Source organism: Carassius auratus, chromosome 4 (genome assembly GCF_003368295.1).
Source record: "Carassius auratus strain Wakin chromosome 4, ASM336829v1, whole genome shotgun sequence".
NCBI lineage: Eukaryota > Metazoa > Chordata > Actinopteri > Cypriniformes > Cyprinidae > Carassius > Carassius auratus.
Window position 1 is genome coordinate 27,038,331 of NC_039246.1, and position 23,657 is coordinate 27,061,987.

General features: G+C 35.2%; 2 protein-coding genes across 2 annotated transcripts; both read left to right on the plus strand.

The window, feature by feature from the left end:
* The first annotated feature begins 595 nt into the window (after nucleotides 1-595).
* Nucleotides 596-16,679, plus strand: LOC113064575 (nicotinamide phosphoribosyltransferase). Its single transcript, XM_026235428.1, has 11 exons — nucleotides 596-739; nucleotides 6,315-6,471; nucleotides 7,778-7,881; nucleotides 7,968-8,096; nucleotides 11,679-11,837; nucleotides 12,116-12,252; nucleotides 13,378-13,603; nucleotides 13,734-13,853; nucleotides 13,933-14,073; nucleotides 14,164-14,298; nucleotides 15,286-16,679. The coding sequence occupies exons 1-11, from the start codon at nucleotides 680-682 to the stop codon at nucleotides 15,397-15,399; spliced, it is 1,482 nt and encodes a 493-aa protein (XP_026091213.1). The 5' UTR covers nucleotides 596-679; the 3' UTR covers nucleotides 15,400-16,679.
* A 1,255-nt stretch (nucleotides 16,680-17,934) lies between these two features.
* Nucleotides 17,935-22,318, plus strand: LOC113056588 (synaptophysin-like protein 1). Its single transcript, XM_026223353.1, has 5 exons — nucleotides 17,935-18,275; nucleotides 19,218-19,336; nucleotides 20,364-20,565; nucleotides 20,660-20,848; nucleotides 21,579-22,318. The coding sequence occupies exons 1-5, from the start codon at nucleotides 18,204-18,206 to the stop codon at nucleotides 21,696-21,698; spliced, it is 702 nt and encodes a 233-aa protein (XP_026079138.1). The 5' UTR covers nucleotides 17,935-18,203; the 3' UTR covers nucleotides 21,699-22,318.
* The last annotated feature ends 1,339 nt before the right edge of the window (nucleotides 22,319-23,657 follow it).

A 23,657-nucleotide genomic window follows, 5' to 3' on the forward strand; every position in this document is an offset into this window, starting at 1 on the left:
GGCTATCCTAAAATCACTAAAAATAAACTTAAAATTAAATTGCATAGGGTGTGTGCAACAGTTCAGAGAATGTTTTATTGTCTTTGACCATCTTTATTAATTAATGTAATATTTACTTCATACTAAATAAGTACAAATTATTAAATCGTAACATTATATTCTCTTGAAAGAGGATTATTGTCCTAAAATTATACATTTAATATTCTACTACCTTACCATCTCAACAATAGCAGTGTCTCGAAAATAAATTCTTAAATAACAATAAACGTCTTTTCAAAATATCATGATGAACTGAACTGCCCCAGTAAACATAATGCAATAAAAACTTAAGGGGTTAAATAAGAAAAAAAATCAATTTATAATTATTTAATATAGAATTATATTTTTTAGAAAAAAATAGTCACGCAAAACATAAAATTAAGAACTTACTGATAAAACAAATGATCAGTATAATTAAATACATTTCTGTTTCGTCCATTCGCTTTCCCGTAAGCGGCACACCTCGCCCACGTCTAAGTCACCGTAGCCCCTGATTGGCCAGTCTACCCCACTCGGTCCCGCCCATTCTGATTCCGTCACGCACCCGCCTCAGCGACGGCGGTTGGTTGAGAGTCCGCGCGGCGGAGAAGGAACAACAGAGCTGACAGCAGCACGCGACTCCAGTCACGTCAAGGAGAAGATGGAGCAGCACACAGGCGCCGCGGAGTTCAACATCTTGTTAGCTACTGACTCCTACAAGGTGAGCCGAGAGCCCCAGCCGGGCCCCGGTGTGCTGTTATATACCGGCGAACCCGTGAGTGAGAGAAAAATGAGGGAAAGAGGACGAGAAATGAAGGTGGTTTCATCCTTCAGGCCGTTAACGGTCGAGTCGGTGTCAGTCAGGTCTGTAGGCCGAGTGTGTGTGAGGAGAAACGATACGTACATCTTCATCTTTATTGCTCTTTACTAGATTTATGTGTCTTTATGTATATAATAACGGATTACGAGTGTGAATTACACCTAAAGGGCAAGAGGCGCGTGTCCTGAGGGGCATTTCTCTTCAGAAGCAAAACTGAAAGCACATGATTGTTAAGGAAATGAAAGTACTGCACAATGAAATCAGATAAAGTTGATCAGCATTAAGTGTTTTCGATTATTTAAGCGATGTAATATAACGAAGAGATATGATGTTGACTGCCAGCTGTGCAACTAACCTACTAACCTAACCTAGATATTTAGCAATATTCACCGGTATGACAAATTTTGTATAAATTGCTGACATGTTATATTCGATTTAAAAATGTATATCTTAGAATATATTCGGTTATTGCATTGAAAAACACGTAACATTGTAACACGTTTAGTGTTATTGTATTGTAGAACAATTAAATGTGATGTCAAAAAATTTTTATATTAATAAATTGAACCGCAATATACATTTTAATGTAAAGAATATAATGCTTTATGTCTAGTCTAACACTGTTATAAGACCAAATTAATCATAAGGGAAAAAAATTAAATAAGCTAAAATAGATTTTTGTCTCCAAAACCAAAACTTTCTATATATATATATATATATATATATATATATATATATATATATAATTTATATTTCAAAAGTGACCATAGATTAGTTTATGATGCACTCTATTGTAAAATGATTTTCTATCTCACATTCAGTAAGCTAATGTAAAACATTTAGAAAACATAAGTTTACACATTAACTTTGGAAGCCCTAAAATACTAAAACTGAAATAGAAACTGAATTTACTGTTGAATATAAAAGATTCATCATTAAGCTGAAAGATTTAGGGGCAGTTATCTAGTGAAACTAAAATACTTCATTGAAATGTAAAAACTAAAAATGTTATAATGCAGCTGTCGAAACAAATTCGAATAAAGTAGGTTAGGTTAATAAAATGACCTGCATTTAGTATTTTGCAATGTAAGTTGTACTGCTGATGTTTAGTCATACACCGTATCTGTCAAGTCTTGCCAACACGTGAGGCAACCAAAATGTTTATCTTCTGTTTAAGAAATGATCAAACGCAAGTATGTCATAACCTTTGGATCCTTAATGATCTTAAAATATCAATTGTATGCGTGTTTTACTTTAAGTTGTGGCTCACTTTTCATCTCAACCCATCAATCTCTGTCCTTGTGTCCAGAGTTGCGTCATTGTCTGCTGTTGTGTCTGTTATGTTCTGAATATGGTCTCATCTTGTTTATTTAGTGTATTCTTTCACCACTGCTGCTAGAGGACGGGAGTGGATGCCTTTGTCTTTTATCCTCCCACCACGGATGTAATAGTATTCTCGTGTTTCGCGTTGAGGCTGATAACACGTTCATTTAGCCTTTTAAAGGGACGCTTCATTACTTAAGGATCCCGCAGAGGTCATTGGAGGGTCAGAGATCACATGTGGGGAAAAAGCTGGTTGTTCCTTGTTTATTCCATCTGCTCTCTGTGTCTTCTTGATAGTTTGTTGATTTTCCTACTCTTTTCTTTCAGGAGTCAGTTCATGAGTTTTGGCCTTGTGATGCGTTCGGTATTTACTCTCCATTCAAGGTTCTTGAATCCATTTAGCTCTTATTGGAAACAGGGTGAAACTGTAGAAGCAAGTGACATTTAGAATAAGAGGTGATGAGAAGGAAGTAAGATGACACCAGGAATGAGAAAAGGGTGTGTTTAAGATTTTATGGTCGAATACATATGGAGTAACATAAAGTACTGCGCGATAGAGAGCATGAGATAGTTCGGTGATCATTTATAGTTCTCTAGAAACCTGAAGAATGTGTTCAGATTTCAACTTGCAATCATCCACTCCCATGAAGCATTGCAAATGACAGAATGAATGGGTGTCACTTTCAAACCACGTTGGGTGACCCTTTATTTGACGGTGTCCTTGTTACACAAGTAACAAATACTTACTATTATAATAAAAGCAAAATATGCATAATTAAATTCAAGTAACTAGGGCTGTGAATCTTTGGGTAGGCAGCAATTCGATTCACGATTCATAGGTTTTCGATTCAAGAACGATTTGTGCAAATTTAGAACGATTCAATTCGATTTGATTATAACGATTCGATTCCGAATTCTTTAAGTGCATTCACAGGATTATTTTAATAATTCTCCTAAATTCTTGAAATGCTTAGTTAAGGGAGCAAATCACAGTAGCATTTATGGTTCGAGTACCATAGGTTAGAAAAAACAAAAACAAAAAACATTTGTCCATTGTTAAATGCTCGTTTAATGATGCTATGGCATGACATGGCAAACGTAAAAATGTATGTAAGCCAAGATTTTATAAAAGAGCTTTAAAAAGTATTATGTAACATATAATAGATACACATAAAATATAAAATTTTGTTACAACGAGCTATAATTGTATTTCATATATATTTCATATTTCATTTTATTATATCATTTCAATAGTGACAGAAATGTCAAATACAATCATTTTATGTAAGTGTTATGTATGTGTTATCATAGTTATAATTATTATAATAATTTTTTGGGAATTCAAGGAATTCTCTTCTTTTTTTATTACTTTTAATTAGCTGTAAGAAATCAAATACACTGCTGGACAATAATCAATAATTTGATTTAGAAACTTACATTTCTGCTCTGTCCATGCAATAAATATGCAGCTTTCGAAGATAATCTGTAAGATGCAGAGAGCCATTGACAAGCTACAGAAAAGTAAAGCTACTTCCCTCAGTATTACTGGCTACAAGTCCCAACGAGAGATCACACATCAGCTGCCGTCAGAGACAAACGGAGCGCGAGCGCAATCATGTGACAGTCTCGGGCGGTAATAGTGGAGTTCGTGAAGGAGAGAAGTGAGGCAAAAACACTGTTCAAGGTTCATTAATTCTTGCTTGTAGTAATTTAATGTCTATATATTTTGAAAGCATTGAATTGCTATAGAAATTGTGATTCATTCAATTCTTAGCGTTTTAAAATCGATAACTGTCAGAGATTGACGATTCATGATTCAAAAATCATGTTTCAAGATCGATGCATATACATCGTCAGGGTTTTCAAACGAGTTAATCGTTACACCTCTACAAGTAACCCTAAGCCAAACCCTAATCCTAAACCTAACCTAAACCTAATTAGTGGTTTAATTCAATGCATTGCTTTCTATTTATTTGTAATTGCTTGTGAAATTGACTAGCAGGGTAAAAATTCTGCTCAAACTGAAAAAAAAAAAAGTTGAAATAGACTCAAAAACTTACCTGTTTTCTATTAAGGTATAATATAAAAATATGACTGTTGAATAGTTTTTAATGCACAATATTGTGAAGGATTCAGATTTTGCACTGTACCTTCAATTAATTAAAGCATAAAAATGTCACCAGACAGCAAGTAAAACATACTAAAGAATATCAGTTTGCTTTACAGATACTTTACGCAGTTATTTGCACCGATACTTTCCAGTTACATTTCGGTTACTTTACTGAAAGTAAAAAAAAAATCGAATGGCCCGTTAGTGAAAACAAACACTAAATTGAAATTTTAACACTGTGCACTACTTCTTTATACTTTTCCATACAGTCATAGTTTTCATTTGTAATTCTTGTTAAACTTGTACCTCCTCAAATAGTTTTGTCGCACATCTCAGTTTGAAATGTGCTAAATCCTCAGAGCTTGATGGTTCATGGAATTGTTTGAATGTCCTTGACTGCATGTGCACGCTCTGTTGTATGTGTAATGTTGATTGACCAATCGATGAGCACACTAACTTTAGCACCATAAAGGGCATTCGCTGGGTTATGTTTTAACAATTCCATCTGGTGTTGCATTTTTCCCCTTTTATCCTCAGTTGTCAACATCATAATCACATGGTTGTGTTGTCCAGGAGATTTCAGGCCTTTACTGACTAATTGCTCAGCTTGGGAGCATCAGATCAGGTCAAAACACATGCACATCTGGATTGTTCAGTTTTACAACTTGTTTATGGTGTTTCACTTTTCTTTCAGTTTGCCACACCTTAAAAAAAACCTCTGTGGCTGTTTGCCTTGATCTGAAGCCTATTCTGTGGCATTGCTGTGTCCTCCATGCACACAGCCAGTTGTTGCTCATGCCTTGACCGCATGCAGCTGTTCACATGAACGGTCTGTTCCAGAAGAGAGAGGACCCTAGTGGGACCTCCTCGGCTACTGCTCCACAAGGATTGCTGCCCTTTGGGAAAGTTGGAGGGGAAAAAACTGCATTTGTTCTTGGAGTGCAGGGAGCAAGCGCAGTAGCTGTCAGGCATAACCATGAGGGGTGCAACCTTTTCCCAGGCTGACCCGTACGCAAGGGAACAGCCAAAAAGTGCCAGGGAAAGGTCAGCATGCACAAAATATCAGAAGGGAGCTTAGCAGGTTGTCTGTTTGAGCTCTAGTGTAACTGTTCCTGTAGTTACATTCTCAGCATAGAATGTATTTATATCACAAGATATAATATCGCAAGAGGGCAAACAGGACTTTGCTTGTATTATTTTTGAAAGAAAATGTTGCTTGTGCAAAAACAAGTAAATAATCTAAATAACTACAACCTTTTGTTGCACAAAACTGGTTCTTGTGTTAAAAAGGCTCAAAAAGAGCATTTACGCACATCCCAGACCACTCCCCATTCACATGTGTTCATATGTGTTTGATTAGAAATAGTGCAGGGTCTTTTTTCTTTTGCAACTTTTAAAGGTGAGGTATGTAGTTTCTGTGCTTCTGGTGACAGCTAGTGGAAAAATAAAACAGATTACCGTTGCAAATGCTCCTCACATTTTACGATTGTTCTCATCCTTACAATATCTCTACATTTTATCTGGGGCTTGACAGTAAAGAGCTCACATGCATGGCAAAAGAATTGAGTTTGCCTTACTTTGAGGAGAAATCTCTACTGAAACCCAATTTCCTTCAGTTCTCCATCTTGTAAAAGAGTTGTCTGTCTCTGCATATTTTGGTATGTCGTTGAATTTTTGGCTTACACTTCTGTCACCAAATCAAATTTCCTTTCCTGTGTAATGTGTGAGTTGATTAAACACCCTCTGGTTCAATACAAGTCTGTGCTTTAGTTCTTATTTATTTTCGTAATACTTTGCGTCAGTTAGATTAATAGTAGTAGCAATGTCTGCCTAATAATATGTTGCTGGTGGTCTTGAATTGCTGGCAGACCAGCTAGAATCAAACCCAACAGCTGTTTAAATTACAGGAAACTGTGTGGACACAGACGCACCCAGGCTTGTTGACATCCATCCATCCATATTTGCAATGTTAACACAGCCGTGCCAGAGGATTTATTTCAGTTTATGAATTGTATGTAACATGTTGTAATTTCTCTCTTACAGGTCACACATTACAAACAGTATCCACCAAACACCACCAAGGTGTACTCTTACTTTGAGTGCCGCGAGAAGAAGACAGACCCTACCAAGCTCAGAAAAGTCAAATACGACAAAACGGTCTTCTATGGGCTTCAGTACATTCTCCACAGATATTTAAAAGGTACGTAGGACGCGGCTGGCAGCACTACTATAGGCTGCAAATGGAAAACGCAGCCTTGCTGGTAATTTAGGGTTGTGTTCTCGCTCAAGAATGCTGCATGCCCTTCAAACTTAGTCATAGTCTACCCGAAAAATAATAACATTGTTTGTTCCAACGGGAAAAAATTACTTTCTCATGATGGAGCCAGTGTTAAATGACCAAACTTTGATGGTAGAGTTATAAGCTAAGAATATAGCGGTTTGAGGTTGTTGTTCTTGCATGCCGCTCAAATGTGCCACTTTTATAAAGGAATTTTGTCTATTTTTACACTGAAAAAAGGATTTCATGGTGCGCTGGGGGTGAAGGCTTTAGAAATCGTGTGATAGGATGAAACAAGACAATTGAACATCTGCTCTTTCACCCACAAAAGACAACTGCCCTGGTCACAGATTCAGTCTGGATTCTGCAAATATACAAATACTTAAGTTGCATTACTTTTGTTTCTGTTGTTATTTCTCTTTAATATGTTGTTTATGCTTGAATTTGTCCCCTAAATCTCAAACCTCAGAATTAGTTTTGCAGATCATTGCATCCTTTTGTAAACTTGATACTGTTAAGAACTTCCAATCAGCGATTGTCATCATAGTCTTTACACACTTAAATTACAGACGTTTTGATTAATTTTATACCAGTGTTATTTTAATAATAATTATTAATATTTTGAATCAGTCCGTTTTTATATTTCCTTTTTTCATTTTAATTTTGGTTGAAGTTTTAGTAATTTTAGTAGGTTTTGTTTATTTGATGAATTTTGTACTTTTTTGTTTATTTTATTATTTTAGCACATCAAGTTACCAAATCAAAACTACATTTCACATTGATAAAACTGTGCCTTGGCAACTAGCTGAATTATTATTATTTTTTATTTTTTTTATTTTTTTCTTTTAATTTGCTTTAATAATAAGTAATGGAAATGTATTTTATTTTAACTATAATAACCCTATTAACACACACACACACAAAATTAAGTCACAGTATCTGCTTTAATAATCTAAAATGTATTAAAACACAAGAAGAGCTACTGTTTTATTTATGAGGATGCTGTACCTTTAAGATAGTACTGGTAGGACAAAGCTACACTGTGAGCAAGGAAGAGTCGATAATGCAATAAAGCAAGGATGTAGGAAAATGTGCATTTTAACACACACACACAGGGACACACCAACCTCTCTCTTGAATAGTGTCTTTTCCTGTATTGTTCAGCCACTTCCTTGAGGTTTGTGAAGCTCTTGTTTCACAGTTGTCCTGTCTCTTTTTGCACTCACAGGACAGGTCGTCACACGAGAGAAGATTCAGGAAGCAAAAGAGGTGTACCGGGAACACTTTCAGGATGATGTGTTCAATGAAAAAGGATGGAATTACATTTTGGAGGTATGGAGAAACTCACCTCTGGGACATTTCTGTCTGTGCTCTGTTTTGTCCCGTCAGGGATGTTAAGTCATGTCTTGTCACTGCAGAAATACAACGGTCACCTGCCCATCGAGATCAAGGCTGTGCCGGAGGGAAGCGTTATCCCGCGTGGGAATGTGCTGTTCACCGTAGAAAGCACAGATCCAGAGTGTTACTGGCTCACTAACTGGGTAGAGGTGAGACACGACCCTGAACCGATCCCTAAAGTGCATTTACAATCATTTAACACTAATCTAAAGCAACTTACTTTACATTCTAAGTTTACATTTTGTCTGTATATGAGTTTGATTTTCATAAGAATACATATCTATCGCTTTAATTTCCATTTAACTTCCAGTTTGGATGGATCGGGCCAGTATAAAAGAGTTTAGGTTATGTCTAGTCAAACAAATTTATAAAACAAATTATAATATTAATAATCTAATATATGTGAATAGGATTTTACAGATGGTAAGGCATTATGCAAGTACGAAATTCACATTCTGTGTTGTCTGTTTTCTAATTTTTTTCTATTCTGTTTTATGATTTAACACAAATTTATCATCAAAAATGGTGAGGCAAATGAATTATGTATCATCTTCGTGCCAGTGAAAATGTTGGAAAATACTATGAAACTATTGAGCCAATGGAAATATAAAAAAAATGTAATCCTATGAAAATTATTATTCCTGAATCCTTGAAATTGCATTACCATTTTAATTCTGTTATTATCTTTTTATATAGAATATACACTTATAAACTAATCATCTTTATCCAATTTACTGATTTGTTTTGCATTCACCCAAAATATAAATCCGAAATATAATTCACGCAGATCCAAATAGGAATAATTCAGTCATAATAGTCTAAATTGTTTTGGCACTGTATATTAGCCACAGAACACACAGATTTCATGAATCACCAGTGGAGTAAACCGTAGGGTGCCTGTTTTGGCAGCACAATCCTTTTTTGGTTAATAATTATATATAATAAGGCATGCAGTTTACATTTCTCACTGTAATGACTACAGAGTTTTCCAAACTTTCCATATGCTGTAACAGACAAAAAGCGACATCTCATGCCACTCGACTTCTTAGGATTTAGTGTCAAACCTGCTGAGTCATGCTGACAGTCTGACATCAAGCCACACCTGTACAGTGGTCACGAAATACTACACCTGTCACCAAGGGAACAGTTTGAGTCTTTTGTATAGTAAAATCAGCTTTATTTGAGTTCTTCTACAGATGACTCAGAGGGCTTTGAATGTATGGCAAATATGTTGTCATGCTTAGCTGGTAAATTTAGACTGTGTGTGTGTGTGTGTGTGTGTGTGCGCGCGCGCCCTTGGCTCTCAGTACACACTGTCACCATCTATCTGTTCTCCACTGATTGCAAACACGCATCTACATCCTTTATGATGACCATGGGAAGGCACTGATGCTGACGAATAACTGAACTGTTTGGAGGCTTTTCAGACTCCCAAGGCGACATTTAAATGATAATTAAAATATTTTGTATAAGCTCCTCTTAAACCTTCATCCTTTGTGTTGTGAGGGTGGAGCAAGTCACATGCTGGCACATTATAGTTAGTCATGTGACCCGGTGCTCACACTAGTGACCCTGGCAGCTTGAAGCTAATCTCTGATGGCAGGATGCACATCTGAGCACAAAGACAGAGTTTGGCCGGCGTTGAACCATGACTCAGACTTAATGACATTATGTATGAAATTTACTCGATAAAGAAGCAGAAAACCCACAGATTAATGCAAGAAAACTGTTTGGATCACTTTGCAGCCATCAGTTAGATGAATCCAGTATTAATTGTGGTAGCTTGCAGATTTTAAGTCTGGTTTAAGTCCAGTTCGCTTCTTATTACATGCCAAATTTCAAGTGCCAAAATCAGGTAAAATGGTTAAAAACAATTTTCAAAACACAAAGGCTGTTTAAATGATAAGAATATATATTCTGACGAGCTGCTGTGATTTGGGTCACTTGTTAACGCAACATATACCACTTTCCAAATCTGTAATGAGAATTGTTTATAAATCTGTTGCCAACAAAAGAAAAACTTTAAGGGCTCCCTGTGGTTATCTACTAAAATAAAAGCTCCTTTAATGTTTGAAAACAAACAACAATATGTAATTTAAAGTGCCCCTATTATGGGTTATGAAAGGTTCATATTTTGGTTTTGGGAGTCCCCAACAACAGGTTGAACCCCTCCTTTGCGTGGCGATAAACTGCGGTGATTGGTCTGATGACACAGAACTCCCAATTAAAAACATCAGCAAAAATTCACTATTCATCGACACATTTCTAGACAATTGTGAGCGAACAGATATTGCTGATGATTTCAAAGTTGGAGGAGAAAATGAGTCAGCATGAAACCACTTAAGATTCGACTTGGAGTCGACTCTTTCTTTTGAAAGGCAATCATTTTATACACTGTGCACTATTAGATTTAAAAATGTTTTGGTAATTAAAAAAAATCCATGATAGGGTCTCTTTAAATAATGTAGCGTAATTTATGCGAAACAATGTAAACAATGTCATTTTAAAATAATTTCTAAAATGATTTAAATATTTATTATTAGTAATGTAATAGTTATTACTCTATATTAGAATTAATAAGTTATTATAGTTTTATTACAAATTTATTAAATACTCATTTAATATGTAATTTAATTATTTTTGTAATTTATACATGTAAATTATATATAATTTTACTGTATTTAAAAAAATATATATATGTATATATATTAATGTAATTATTATTACTATGTATTATAACACATTTATAATAGTTGTTATTACTAATTTGTTATGTACTCAATAATAAGGGGTGGTTCAGGTTTCCTTCTTTGCTGTCCTTAGCTGTTTACAAGCCTGATGTTCCTGATCTTATTTAAAAAATATATATCTTGTTTCATTAGGGCATTTTTTTTTTCTTTGACATGACTTAAATTTTTGATTGACATAATTTTATTAGGTAAGCAAGCTTTTGATTAATGTTAACTGATAGCCGTTAGCCATTGTTTTAAGAAATTACACATTTAATGCCCACTTTTCATGATCCAATCAGTTCCAGATGGATAAAATCAAATCCCATCCAACATTTTTCTCACTAAATATCTATAATATCTATAAAGTTATTGAAGTAAAATGGGTTGCAACTTTGATTGTTCAGAGACTACAATGAGAAATGAATTAAATCATTATGAAATGAGGGCTGTGTGGGCTTTGCAGCCATAGTTTGGGGCAAAAAAGTCATCCAAAATTGACAGACAACCAGTGATTGCATTAAAAATCACTGTCCTAGAATCTCAGATGTTTAGATGAGTTGAATCGGGTTCATGAGACAGGGACACCAGGATGTTCTTGTGCCCAAAGGCTTGTGCCCAGGGCTTGTCAGGGTATGTGCGCAGTATGATAATATTGACTTGACCGGCTGGTCTTTAACAAAGCATTTCTGCCTAGCATCCCCTTGTATGAGTCCATCAAACCCTCTGTGGAGTCTCTGTGTTGACTCTATGACACATTCCCAAGCACTCGGGTCGCATCAAGCTTTATGGATTCAGTTTCCAGCTGACTTCACTTTTTGTTTTTGAGTTACAAGAAATTTGCAACTTTCAGATGTGATGATACATGAGTTATAAGGTGCATTATGTGTGTGTGTGGCGGGGGGGGGGGGGGGGGGGGGTCTAACATGTTCAGAAATGCTAACAAAACAACACATTTCTGATAGTTTAATGTAATGAACTGTTGAATTGTCTCCTCAACAGACTATCCTGGTTCAGATCTGGTATCCCATCACCGTCGCGACAAACTCGCGAGAACAGAAGAAGATCCTGGCCAAATATCTCATGGAAACGTCAGGGAGCCTGGAAGGACTGGAGTATAAATTGCATGACTTTGGCTACAGAGGGGTTTCATCTCAAGAGGTGATATTTGTGTGTTGCTACACCTCATCCGAAGTGCTATAACCTTAGAGAGACGGTTTACTGTTACACAAACCCAACAAATCTGATTTAAGTACATGCATGGAATGTCTAAGATGAGACTCTATCCAAGTGTCTTCTTACTCGGATTCATAACATTCAACTGTAAATGCCAAGCATTTTATTGATACAGTACATATCAAACATCATCCACCCTGTAATTTTCTCTTGATGGTTTAGTTTCTGGACTAGCTGTGTTCATACTTACGTCTTGGTTTCAGACGGCTGGAATCGGCGCATCTGCACACTTGGTAAACTTCAAAGGAACAGACACCGTGGCCGGGATCTGTGCTATCAAGAAGTACTACGGCACCAAAGACCCGGTTCCTGGTTTCTCCGTTCCAGCTGCAGAACACAGGTGGAACAGCTTGAAGCAAGCGCTTGATGATAGTACATTGCATTGCAAAACAATGTGAACTTGCCTGAAGAGTTTCCTTTTACCGTGTCGCATGCGAGGTATAAGATAATGTGGCCCAATGCATTCTGGATAGTTGGTGCTGCACCATTACACTTCACATTTTCTGCTGACAGCGCACTGTTACATAACTACCAAAGACCAGTGTTTCCTCACACTCGATTTGTTTTGCAATTTTTACTGTAGTAAAGAGTTTTGCACTAGTTTCAGAGGTGCTTGTTGACATACAGCATGTTTTATACAATGCTGCCACCTAGTGGTAGATATCATAACTTGAGTACAACCAGCACAGTGGTTTAGCAATTTAGTTTTATTTATAATACATAGCTTTCTAGTTTGTATAAAATACCATTTTAATTAAAAAAGTTTTTAATTTTTTTTATCCATAATGCTGACAGATGAGTGAATTGCCAGGAAATTGCAGAAAATCACATATTAAGAATGTTATTTAATAATCATAGTAATTATAATAATATTATAACGTTATAATAACAATTTAGTTTTTCGACATTATTAATATAAACACACACACAACATATATATGTAATGTATGTGTATTTGCTTAGAAGTTTTATAGTGTAGGTGTAAAAAAAAAAGTATAATATCTGTAAAGTCTATAATGCTAGCACACACTATACATATGTAAGCAATACAGAGTTGACGGATGAAAGAATACAACTTTGAATTAACATTGTATAAAAGTATAGATGCATAAACGCAGTGGTTCCCAACTACGTTCCTGGAGGCCCCCTAACACTGTACATTTTGCATGTCTCCTTAATCAAGCACTCCTTCAGATCATCAGCTCATTAGCTAAGACTCCGGCTACATCTACATTAATCCAGAGACATTTGAAAACGCTTTTTTAAAACACTCTCTGTCCACACTAGCATTTTCAAGAGTTTTCCAAAAGTGTCTCATCCACACTGAAACATCAGTAAACGTTAAAAAACGCTTTCTGCGCATGTGCAAAGCCTAAAAAAAAACCTCACTGCAGACGATGCACACGGAACATGAGACTTTATTTACGAATTTACTAATTTCACTGATTGTGTCTTTGTGTTGCAGCACAATCACTGCCTGGGGAAAGGACCATGAGAAGGATGCTTTTGAACACATCATCAAGCAGTTCCCGTCTGTCCCCGTGTCTATCGTCAGCGACAGCTACGACATCTACAACGCCTGCGAGAAGATCTGGGGTGAGGACCTGAGGGGTCTGATCGAGAAGAGGAGCGCAGACGCCCCACTGGTGGTCCGACCGGATTCGGGAAACCCTCTAGACACAGTGCTAAAGGTAGTCACTATCGCATACAAAAGCTGATTGATTATTCTAGAATTTGTATATTCCATGTTTCCATTATATGTATATATGCATAGTGTGATGCATAGCATGTCCATTAAGTCTATTAAATATTATTTTCCAGGTCCTAGAAATTTTAGGAAAGAAGTTTCCTCTGGTTGAGAACTCTAAAGGCTATAAGGTGCTTCCGCCCTACATCCGAGTCATTCAGGGCGACGGTGTGGACATCAATACTTTACAGGAGGTGTGTATGTTGTCCAGCTCATGACTGTGTGCTATATGAATGTAAACTCATTCTGTGCCTGCTTTGTTTTCTTCTACAGATTGTGGAGGGCATGAAAGAGCACAGATGGAGCATCGAGAACATCGCGTTTGGCTCAGGAGGAGCACTGCTGCAGAAACTGACCCGAGATCTGCTCAACTGCTCTTTTAAGTGCAGTTATGTGGTGACGAACGGACTGGGCGTAAGTGTCGAGCGTTGGAAGATTTCGCAGTTCCATTCGCTGACTTGAGAAAATAAATGATTAATTTATTGTTAATGTTGTTAATTACAGGTCAACGTCTTCAAAGACCCTGTTGCAGACCCCAACAAAAGGTCAAAGAAGGGTCGGCTTTCTCTTCACAGGACGCCGAGTGGAGATTTTGTTACTCTGGAAGAGGGGAAGGGTGATCTGGAGGAATATGGAGAGGTGTGTGACTAACAATTAATCAATAAAATGAATTACTTAAATGCATTTGACTTAATACTAATGAGGGAAAAAAATTTGTTCACTCCCAAGTATTAAATCAAGTATTAAATCAAGTTTGAGGCTATAACATATTTAAATACCTTAAATGGTATAGCACAAGTCTTCATTATAATTTTAAGAGGTATTAAATGTGGAGAAAGAAAAACAGGAATTGGGATACGGCCTCATATGATTAATAAACTTCAAAAGGCTATGGTTTAAATGTTCATTGTTCAAACATTCTGCAGTTTCAGAGCAGTTCGCATTCTATGAATTATATGCATTTATGCCAAACAATTGCTTATGATTCACTGTTGAGAATTTTATGCTTTATGCTGTTTATATTGTGTAAAATGTTACAGATGGTTGTAAGACTGCGTTTTTATCACCCTAATTTGAACGAGCAGCTTGAAATAGTTAACCATTGACATTTCAAAATAAAATTATTTAATAAAAAAAATATTAATTTTATTCAGTATTTCGAGCTTGTTCATAATTAAAAGTCCTGCATTAATGCAGAAAATCTTTTTATTTAGATTTTTTATGATCGCTACTGATTTTCAGGTTATATATAAAAAAAAACTGAATGACATTTTAAGTTAACGTAAATTCTTGAATATTTGAAATCAACACATTAAATATTTAGATGCTGTTAATTGCTTGTCATTAATATAATTTGTATGTATGGATATATTAGTGCATAAACCAGTTTAAATACACATGCATGTATTAAATAAAGCATGTCTTGACTTAAGCATTTTAAACGTGCATTTTGCAATTGAATGCATACCTGATTAATGAATTAAAACATATATTTTGAGATAGTGAGACATATGGTGTTCATTTTGTTTGTGCAGATATTCAATTTTGATTTTAAAAGCTCCTTAAAACCCTTTGCCTATGGTCATGTTTTCAGTTCATTTTGACCGTTTCTTCGTCTCTTTGCAGGACTTGCTGCACACTGTGTTCAGAAACGGGAAGATTGTGAAGACGTACTCCTTCGATGAGGTCAGAGACAATGGCAAGCTGAAGGAGAGCGAACTGGAGGATCTTCTGCTGTGAGATCGTCTCCCATCAGCCCTCTCTCTCACAGTTACCCCACGCTCAGTGTACAGAGCTGTTCTATGTTTCTGTCAACTGACTCCACTATGCTTCAGTGTCTCTTTCTAACGGCGGATGAGAGCACTTATCATGCTATTTAAATCATTTAACTGTGTATTTGACCAAGTGTGCTACTGATCACACGTCTTTGCAGGAATGGAGACGTTTATGTGTGCGTATACCGCGAGAAGATTTGCTTTGCTTGACTTTAGGACTGAAAGGTAATAGTTCCGTGTTTGTTGAATGTGAATGTTGTGTGTAGGGTTTATCACTTTATCCAAGGATTGATTTATTCCTTTATGCAAAGGAGACGGCAGAACTAGAGGCACACTTCATTCTCTTTCATCGGCCTTGTGTTTATTTTATGTCATATCTGGTTTTATTTGAAAGATGAAACATAAAAGAGCATGTTTAGGTCGCATTTCACCCTAAAATCAAGAGGAAAAAATAAGAAACTTAATTTTGCATGAAGTAATTAGCATTTTTGCATTATTTCCATGACATTTAAGCATATTTTACCAACAATTCCCATTACTATATACTGTGTCCAGATACTGTGTATTTTTTTTTTACTGTAATTCTTACAATTTTCAATGGTGATTCTCAGTAATCATTCTTTGGAAATGTTAAACGTTGTTCCTGTTATGCATTATTTTTTTTATTTTATTTTAAAATTAGCATAAATTAAAGTCTGTACAGCACACATGCTCTATAAATACTGTATTTAGAAAAAGATTTACACACCGTATTTTTGAGTATTTCAGTAAAATGATTACATAAGGATATATATAAACTTTCTGTATGCAAAATATATAATCTTATTTCTTTCTTTTGATTTTTGGGTTGAAATATGATCTGGACTTGTTCTTGACAGGATTCATCCAAATATAATACACCTTTTCCTTTCTGCAGAGACCATTATCCTTATTTTGCCAACTTGTTAAATGCTACATCAAGATATACAATGTAAAGCTGACATATTTAAGTCAACAACAAAAAAAAGTTTTTGATTTTTTTTTAATTAATATTACTCACTACGACTCTTTATTTGAAAACACCAGTTTTATTATACAGCAGGAATCATTTTAGAAAAGCTTGGTTTTACTATTTTCTATACTTACTGTTTCAAACTACAGAATCATTCTTTATTATGACAGAGTTGCTGAAGTTAATATCTACAGTCAGAATAATGTGGCCAAACTGCCTCCTCTCTCGTATATATCGGCGTGTGTGTTTGTTTTGAGAGAGCTGGCTTCTTATTAGTACAAAGAGAGATCTGTTCTTATTTTTGTCTAATGCCCATTTTGTACCAACAGAAAGTTCACGTCTCTGGCACGTGTGCTATTATGCATATGTGTGTGAGGTGTGAGTGTGTGTGTGTGTACATACATGTCTGATTGACAATACTTGCTAATTATAATTTCATTGATGTTTTTATGTATATGTTGGGTCTCCCTTTTTATTTCAGCCTCTTGGGATATTTTAAAACAAACATGACGGATGCCATTTTGACAGCATATTAAATCAACGACAACAGTCCATCCTTTTTGCTGAAATGTTATAATTATTATTATTTCTTTTTTTATGGAATAGTGAAAAAGATGTAACCATTCCCTTTTATAGCTGCTGTAAGGACAGTAAACTGTTTCACTAGCCTTCAATCTAGTAATGAAATCACTTCATTTAGATGATGAGTTTAAAACTGTGTTAAGGAAAATTAGTATGAAAGTTTAAATAAAAAGCAATATCATACCTATTCGGGTTTGGGTTATATATCTCTGGATGCGACACATGGTCATTTGATAAAAAAAAAAATTGGTCTATTTGGTAGCAGCCATTTATCGCACAATCATCGCAGATCATTTAGTTCAAAGTTTTATAACAACCTTTTATTATTTACATTGAAATAATCTATAATGTAAATTCTGAAAATATTTGTTATTATTATTATTACATAACGTTACATACATTAAACAATAATAAGAAATAAAATAATACTTATTTTTATTTTTAGACAGCCAAATTTCGCTGTACTGAACTCGCGAATGTTTCTTCAGCAAACTTAGCACTTTATTATATAACTTTTGTGGATAATAAAATGATTGAAAATGCTGCTTGAAAGTATATGCCCTTTAATAATTTTTTTTTTTTTTTTTTATAGATAAATATATCGCGATACTGAACTGAAATCGCTCCAGCAGAACTGTTGTTAGCTTAACTTCCTTTAACGGACATTACGCTCTTTGTAATGAAACTTTTGGTTACTGAAGTGTTAAGTGCTACTTAAATGTGTATGTATATACATTAAACTGAAAAAAAAAAAAAAAATACATATTTTCAGACCACCATTCAAATGACCAGTTTCATTTTCGGGTGAACTGTTCCTTTAAGAGTCTTGAGTTTATAACGGAGCACAGGAATGTCGAGAATCCATCTCTAGAATCATATGACTGAAATATTGTTCGCTGGACTCCTGAACGCGTTTCATTCACTTCTTACTTTCACTTCGAAGAAACGATCGAAAATATCGCATCGTGATGACATATACCGGAGACAGGCGCCAGAAGCATATTAATCAAATCTACTGCGAACTATCCCGCTTTGTCGGATAAAACAAAGTAAAATCAGATCATCTGGATTTACTCTGGTTTCCTGTCGGGGGAGGAGCAGCAGCATCTTGTATCACAGAACCACGTCACTGTCAAACTTTTTGAAAACTTGAGACTTGTTTTTCTTCCTGGAGGATATCTGGGTCGGTGGGAGAGATGCAGACGGCATTTCGATTAAAGTTAACCCCCGTTAAAGAGCCTCTGGGTTTTGTGAAAGTCGTGGAGTTGGTAAGTAAGAAAATCCAAATCTGTTGAACACGTTTTCAAGCTTTAACGTTACTTCATAAGGAGGGCAAAGCCCTGACTGAAAACGTATTTAAAACAATGCATTAATTCCTAATGAAGTGTAGTCAAAATATAAAAAATGTTTGGTCCCAACTATTAGTACTTATAAGTTTAGTACTGAATGTAAAACACATTATCTTTAACTAGTAAGTTGCACATTTATAAAATACATATATTTTGTATAAATAATGTTTTTTTTCTTCTAAACATTGTTTCATCGTGTATTCCTCATGCATGTTCAGACTGTTATGCGATAATAATATATAATGAAAATTTTTTCAGTGCAGTAATATTCAAAAAGAAGCATTTTCACTCATCCTCTCTCAGACTTTTGGACCCCTTTGCAAGTATTTTTCGCATAAAATGCACATTCCCTTCACTAGCAAGTCTTGAGTTTTCTTTAGCCACCTACTTACATGAAGTTCCTCCCTTCTTCATTTGCTCAAAGGAATTTGTTATTAGCGAGGAAAATTGAGTTTATTGACTCCAACGTTGCTGTCTATAAAATATGAATCCGAAAGTGGGACAGATGAAAAGTTTCTGTGTTTTGTTGAATTGCCTCTTGAGAATGAATGATGCAAATTGCAAGCAGGATGTATCATGCAGCGCAACTAAACATCTGGTTTTGGAAAAGGAGCTTGATGTTGGCTGTGAACTGCAGGTCTTCATTTAACTGCCAGAGGTTAAACACAAACAGTGAGTGAACCCAGGTTAAAACTCAGATTAGTGTGTCCGATGATTCATGAACGCAGGACCTGAACATTGTTTCATGGTGAACTCTGCGGTGCATCTTCAGGTTTGTGCATGCTGGAAACTGAAGACGTGTCTGCATGCTTCTGTTGTTTGCATGGAGCGTTTCCTACATAATGCTCTGGTATTCTCCAGCTCACGGCTGTGCTTGCATTCGGGACCTGTGGAGGATATACTGGCAGAAATGTGGTTTCCATCTTTTGTGGCGGAAGCAGCAATGAAACCCTCAGTCCCACTTTCACCTACCCATTCAGGTTTGGCCCAGTTACACTCTGAAACTGGCAAGTAAAACACTGAATGAACTGTGAAATTGTAGAGTAGAAAGACTGTTGGGAACACACTCTAATACTCTTTTTGTTAACAACTTTTTACAGTGTAATATAAACTCTTTCCAGGGTTATTTTTATTTACTAATACTATCAAAAAATAAATAAATTTGAAAGTTGGATAATTGAAATAAAGCTGAAATAAAATAGCAAATATAAAATAAAAAACTTATGAGAAAGATAACAATAAAAAACAAAAAACTAATGTAGAAAAATAAGGCCTAATTCAAAATATTAAAGCAGTAGTTCACCCATGAATTAAAATGTACACATCCTCAAGTCATCCAAGATGTAGATGAGTTTGTTTCTTCATCAGATTTGTAGAAATGTACCATTCAATCACTTGCTCACCAATTTATGCTCTGCAGTGAATGGGTGCCGTCAGAATAAGAGTCCAAACAGCTGATAAAAACATCACAATAATCCACACCACTCCAGTCCATCAGTTAATGTCTTGTGAAGTGAAAAGCTGCGTGTTTGTAAGAAACAAACCCATCATTAAGAAAATTTGAACGTCAATCCATTGCTTCTACCCAAAATATGAGTCCTCTATTCATAAAATTGCTTGTTCCAGTGAAAATGTTGTTTCATCTGAAATCTGCACAGATCAAGCACTGTTTACAAGCTAAAAACAGTCCAAAACTTTTCTAAACAAACATGTTGGTGGATTTTGATGTTGGAGGAAAACAGGAGATGGACTTTTTTTTTTCCACTGGAGGAGCATTGTGATGAATTCTGGACTCTTATTTAAAACACCTTAATGATTCATTTTTTTCTTACAAACACACAGATTTGTTGCTTATCAGGTTGTCAACTGATGGACTGGAGTGGTGTGGTTACTTTTTATCAGCTGTTTGGATACTCATTCTGACGGCACCCATTCACTGCAGAGCATCCATTGGTGAGCAAGTGATGGAATGCTACTCACTTTGTGTTTTGATACCTTCATTTACAGGTTAAACCAGGAGCTGCTGGTGGAGAACACCACTCTTTGCAACCGCACAGTTGCTGCAACTCATCTTGTTGGAGACTCGTCGTCCTCGGTGGAGTTTTTCGTGGCTGTGGCTGTCTTAGCTTTCCTCTATTCAATGGTGGCTCTGCTGGTCTATCTGGGCTACATGCATGTGTACCGAGACTCAGACTTCGGCCCGATGTTTGTGAGTATGCAACCGGCAGATGAGCTTGAAGTTTTTATGCAATATGCATTTGAATATCATGACGCAGATGCTCTTAAGGGTCTTTATCTGCTAGGATTTCGTGCTGACAGCAGTCTTTGCGTTCCTGTGGCTGGTGTGCTCGTCTGCTTGGGCTCGAGGTCTGCAGACGGTGAAGGACGCCACCGGTACGGCTGGCATTGAATCCACTCTGGCGCTCTGTAGGGACAATGTCAAATGTGAAGTCACTGATTACGCCAGCATGCGCTCGCTCAATATATCTGTGGTGAGAAATTACACTTACTTATCAACTGTATTTTTTCACGATTTATTATCATGCTGATTATCAATTTTCATCACCAAACAAATGACAATTTTAAACTGCATTTGCAATGCATTTAACTTCCTTAATGTGTAGTTAAAATTAAAAGGAACTTTATTCACTGCCATCTGATGCTTTTAAAGTTTTTACACTGGACCAACAGTTTGGAATAATAAAGTTGTTACAATTTGAAACAACTGTTTTACATTTGAATATATTGTCAAATGCTTTTTTCCCCCCTTGGTCTTCAGTGTCACATGATCCTTCGGAAATCATTCTAATATGCTGATTTGCTGCTCAAGAAAAATTATTATCAATGTTAAAATGTTGCTGCTCCATATTTTTGTGGAAACGGAGATGCACCACCATTCAAAAGTTTGGGAGAAGTACAAATAAAAATGAAATTAACTTATTCTGCAGGGATGCATTAAATTGTTCAAAAGTGAGAGGATTTAAAGACTGGAGTAATGATGAAAATTTAGCTTTGCATCTCAGCAATAAATTACATTTTAAAACATATTCAAATTGAAAACTGGTATGTTTAGATTGTAATATTATTTCACATTTTCCAGTTTTTACTGTATTATTCATCATATAAATGCAGCTTTGGTGAGCAGAAGAGATTTCCCAGTTATTCCAAACGTTTGACCCTGAGAGTATTTTATAAATAACTGTCTCCTGACTTTATTTTCAGATATGTGGTTTCTTGAATCTCATCATATGGGCTGTGAACGCCTGGTTTGTGTATAAGCAGACACGCTGGCACTCTCAGAAGGTCAACGCTCAACGGGGTCCAAATCCTGCACCCATCTAAACAATTACCCCCCAGCATAACGGTGCCCACCGTAGCCTTTATGAAAAACACACAGTAACAGTTTATGCTTTATGCAGTTTGTCTGTAAGAACAATAATCATATGACTGCCGTCTCAATTTGTGAAATTTCTCTCTTCTCCTTTTCTGTTTTATATCTTTTGATTTTTACTTTTAATGGAAATGCAAGTTTTTTGCAAATGTACTATTACGAGAAATGCTACATTTATGATGTATTTTTTATTGTCAACTCAAGTATAAAAATCTTGAGAACAGTTGTTTTGTCAACCTCTATTCCTTCAAGCGTTACACAGCATATTTTCTGTGCATTTTTGCTTTTAAAACTAGCAGTTTCTTATTTCTTATCAAATTCCTTATTGCGTTTATATTGTTATCTATGCCTATTTTATTCAGTATTACGCTTCAGTGCATTTTTAATGGTGCTGGAGTTTTGTTTTGGAAGGTCTCCTCTCTTTTCTTTAGGCAAGCATTGTTTTCCTGTCATTTTTTGATTAATAAAACTGACTGTGAAGAGCATTTGGTAGTGTTTGTGTACATGCAGGACTTTGTGCTTCTGGGGAGAAAGTGTGATTTCTTACTCAAATAAAACCTGGCTTCCTTCTGATATAATGGCATTTGTGTTTGATCAGCATTTCTCAAAAGAACAAACAAAACATTAACTGGAGCGAAAACCTCGATCTGGTAGTGTTCGGCTTGTTTATTCACATATTCATTTTGTGTGTGTGTGTGTGCGTGTGTGCATTGATATTTAGTTGTATACTTTTATTTTGTCCGACTCTCGTGACTGTTCATCTTTCCGACACTTGGAGAACTCTAAACAAATGTACTAAGAGGTGTGTATATATTGTGTTACAGCGCCACCTGCTGGAGATGATGAGAGAGACGATGACTTTCTCCTTACAGGGCTTGTGTAATGAGACGTGAAATTAAATTGCCATTCATCACAAATTGTTTACCTTCAGGATCACAGAAATCTGCGTCTGAAAGATAACAAAACTAAAGCCCACACCACGTGAGGATGACAATTAAAACTACATCGATTGTCGACTGTACTAAAAAAGGCATTTTAGTCTACATTACTGTCATGACAATAATAACTAGTAGTGATTTTTTTATAAAGAATGTTAAATATGTTTTATGTAAACAACATGTTTAAACATCCGTTTATTAGTTATAGAATCAATTATTATTATTATTTTTATTATTTTTATTACATTTTACATTTATATTTAAAGTATTATTATTAGTAGTAAAACCATTATTACTAGTCGTTAAAGATATAATAATAATAATAACAACAACAATTAGTATTATGATCGTGATTATTATTATTATTACTGTTATTATTAGTTGTATTCAATGTTGATTATAAAATTAATAGCACCATATATAACAAATATTACATAATATATTAATAAAAAGGTACTTTTAGTGTAAATAATGAAAATCATCGTCATTGTTGCTATTTTTTAATTATGAATTTAATTAATGTATTCATGTATTCATTATTAATATTTATTTACATTCTCTAAACAACACTAAAATTAGATTAATTTATAATCAACAATTACTACAACTATCAAAAAAGATGATGATGATGATGATTATTATTATTATTTAAACTTATATTCCTTTTATTTTTATTTAATTAAAGTATTCCTTTAATATTTATTACATATGTAAACATTACAATGTAATTCATTTTATACTTAACAGTTTATACAAGTATTACAAACAACAACAATATACTAGTAATAATAGTAATAAGTAGTAATACTACTAATAATATTATTACATAATTATTGCTAGTGATTACACTCATATTATTAATTTCTTTAATGTATTATTCTATATTCATGTTATATAAACACAAATCTGGCATTATTAATGCATAAGTAATTATTATGTAGAAATGAAAGTAATAATAAAATGGCATAAGGA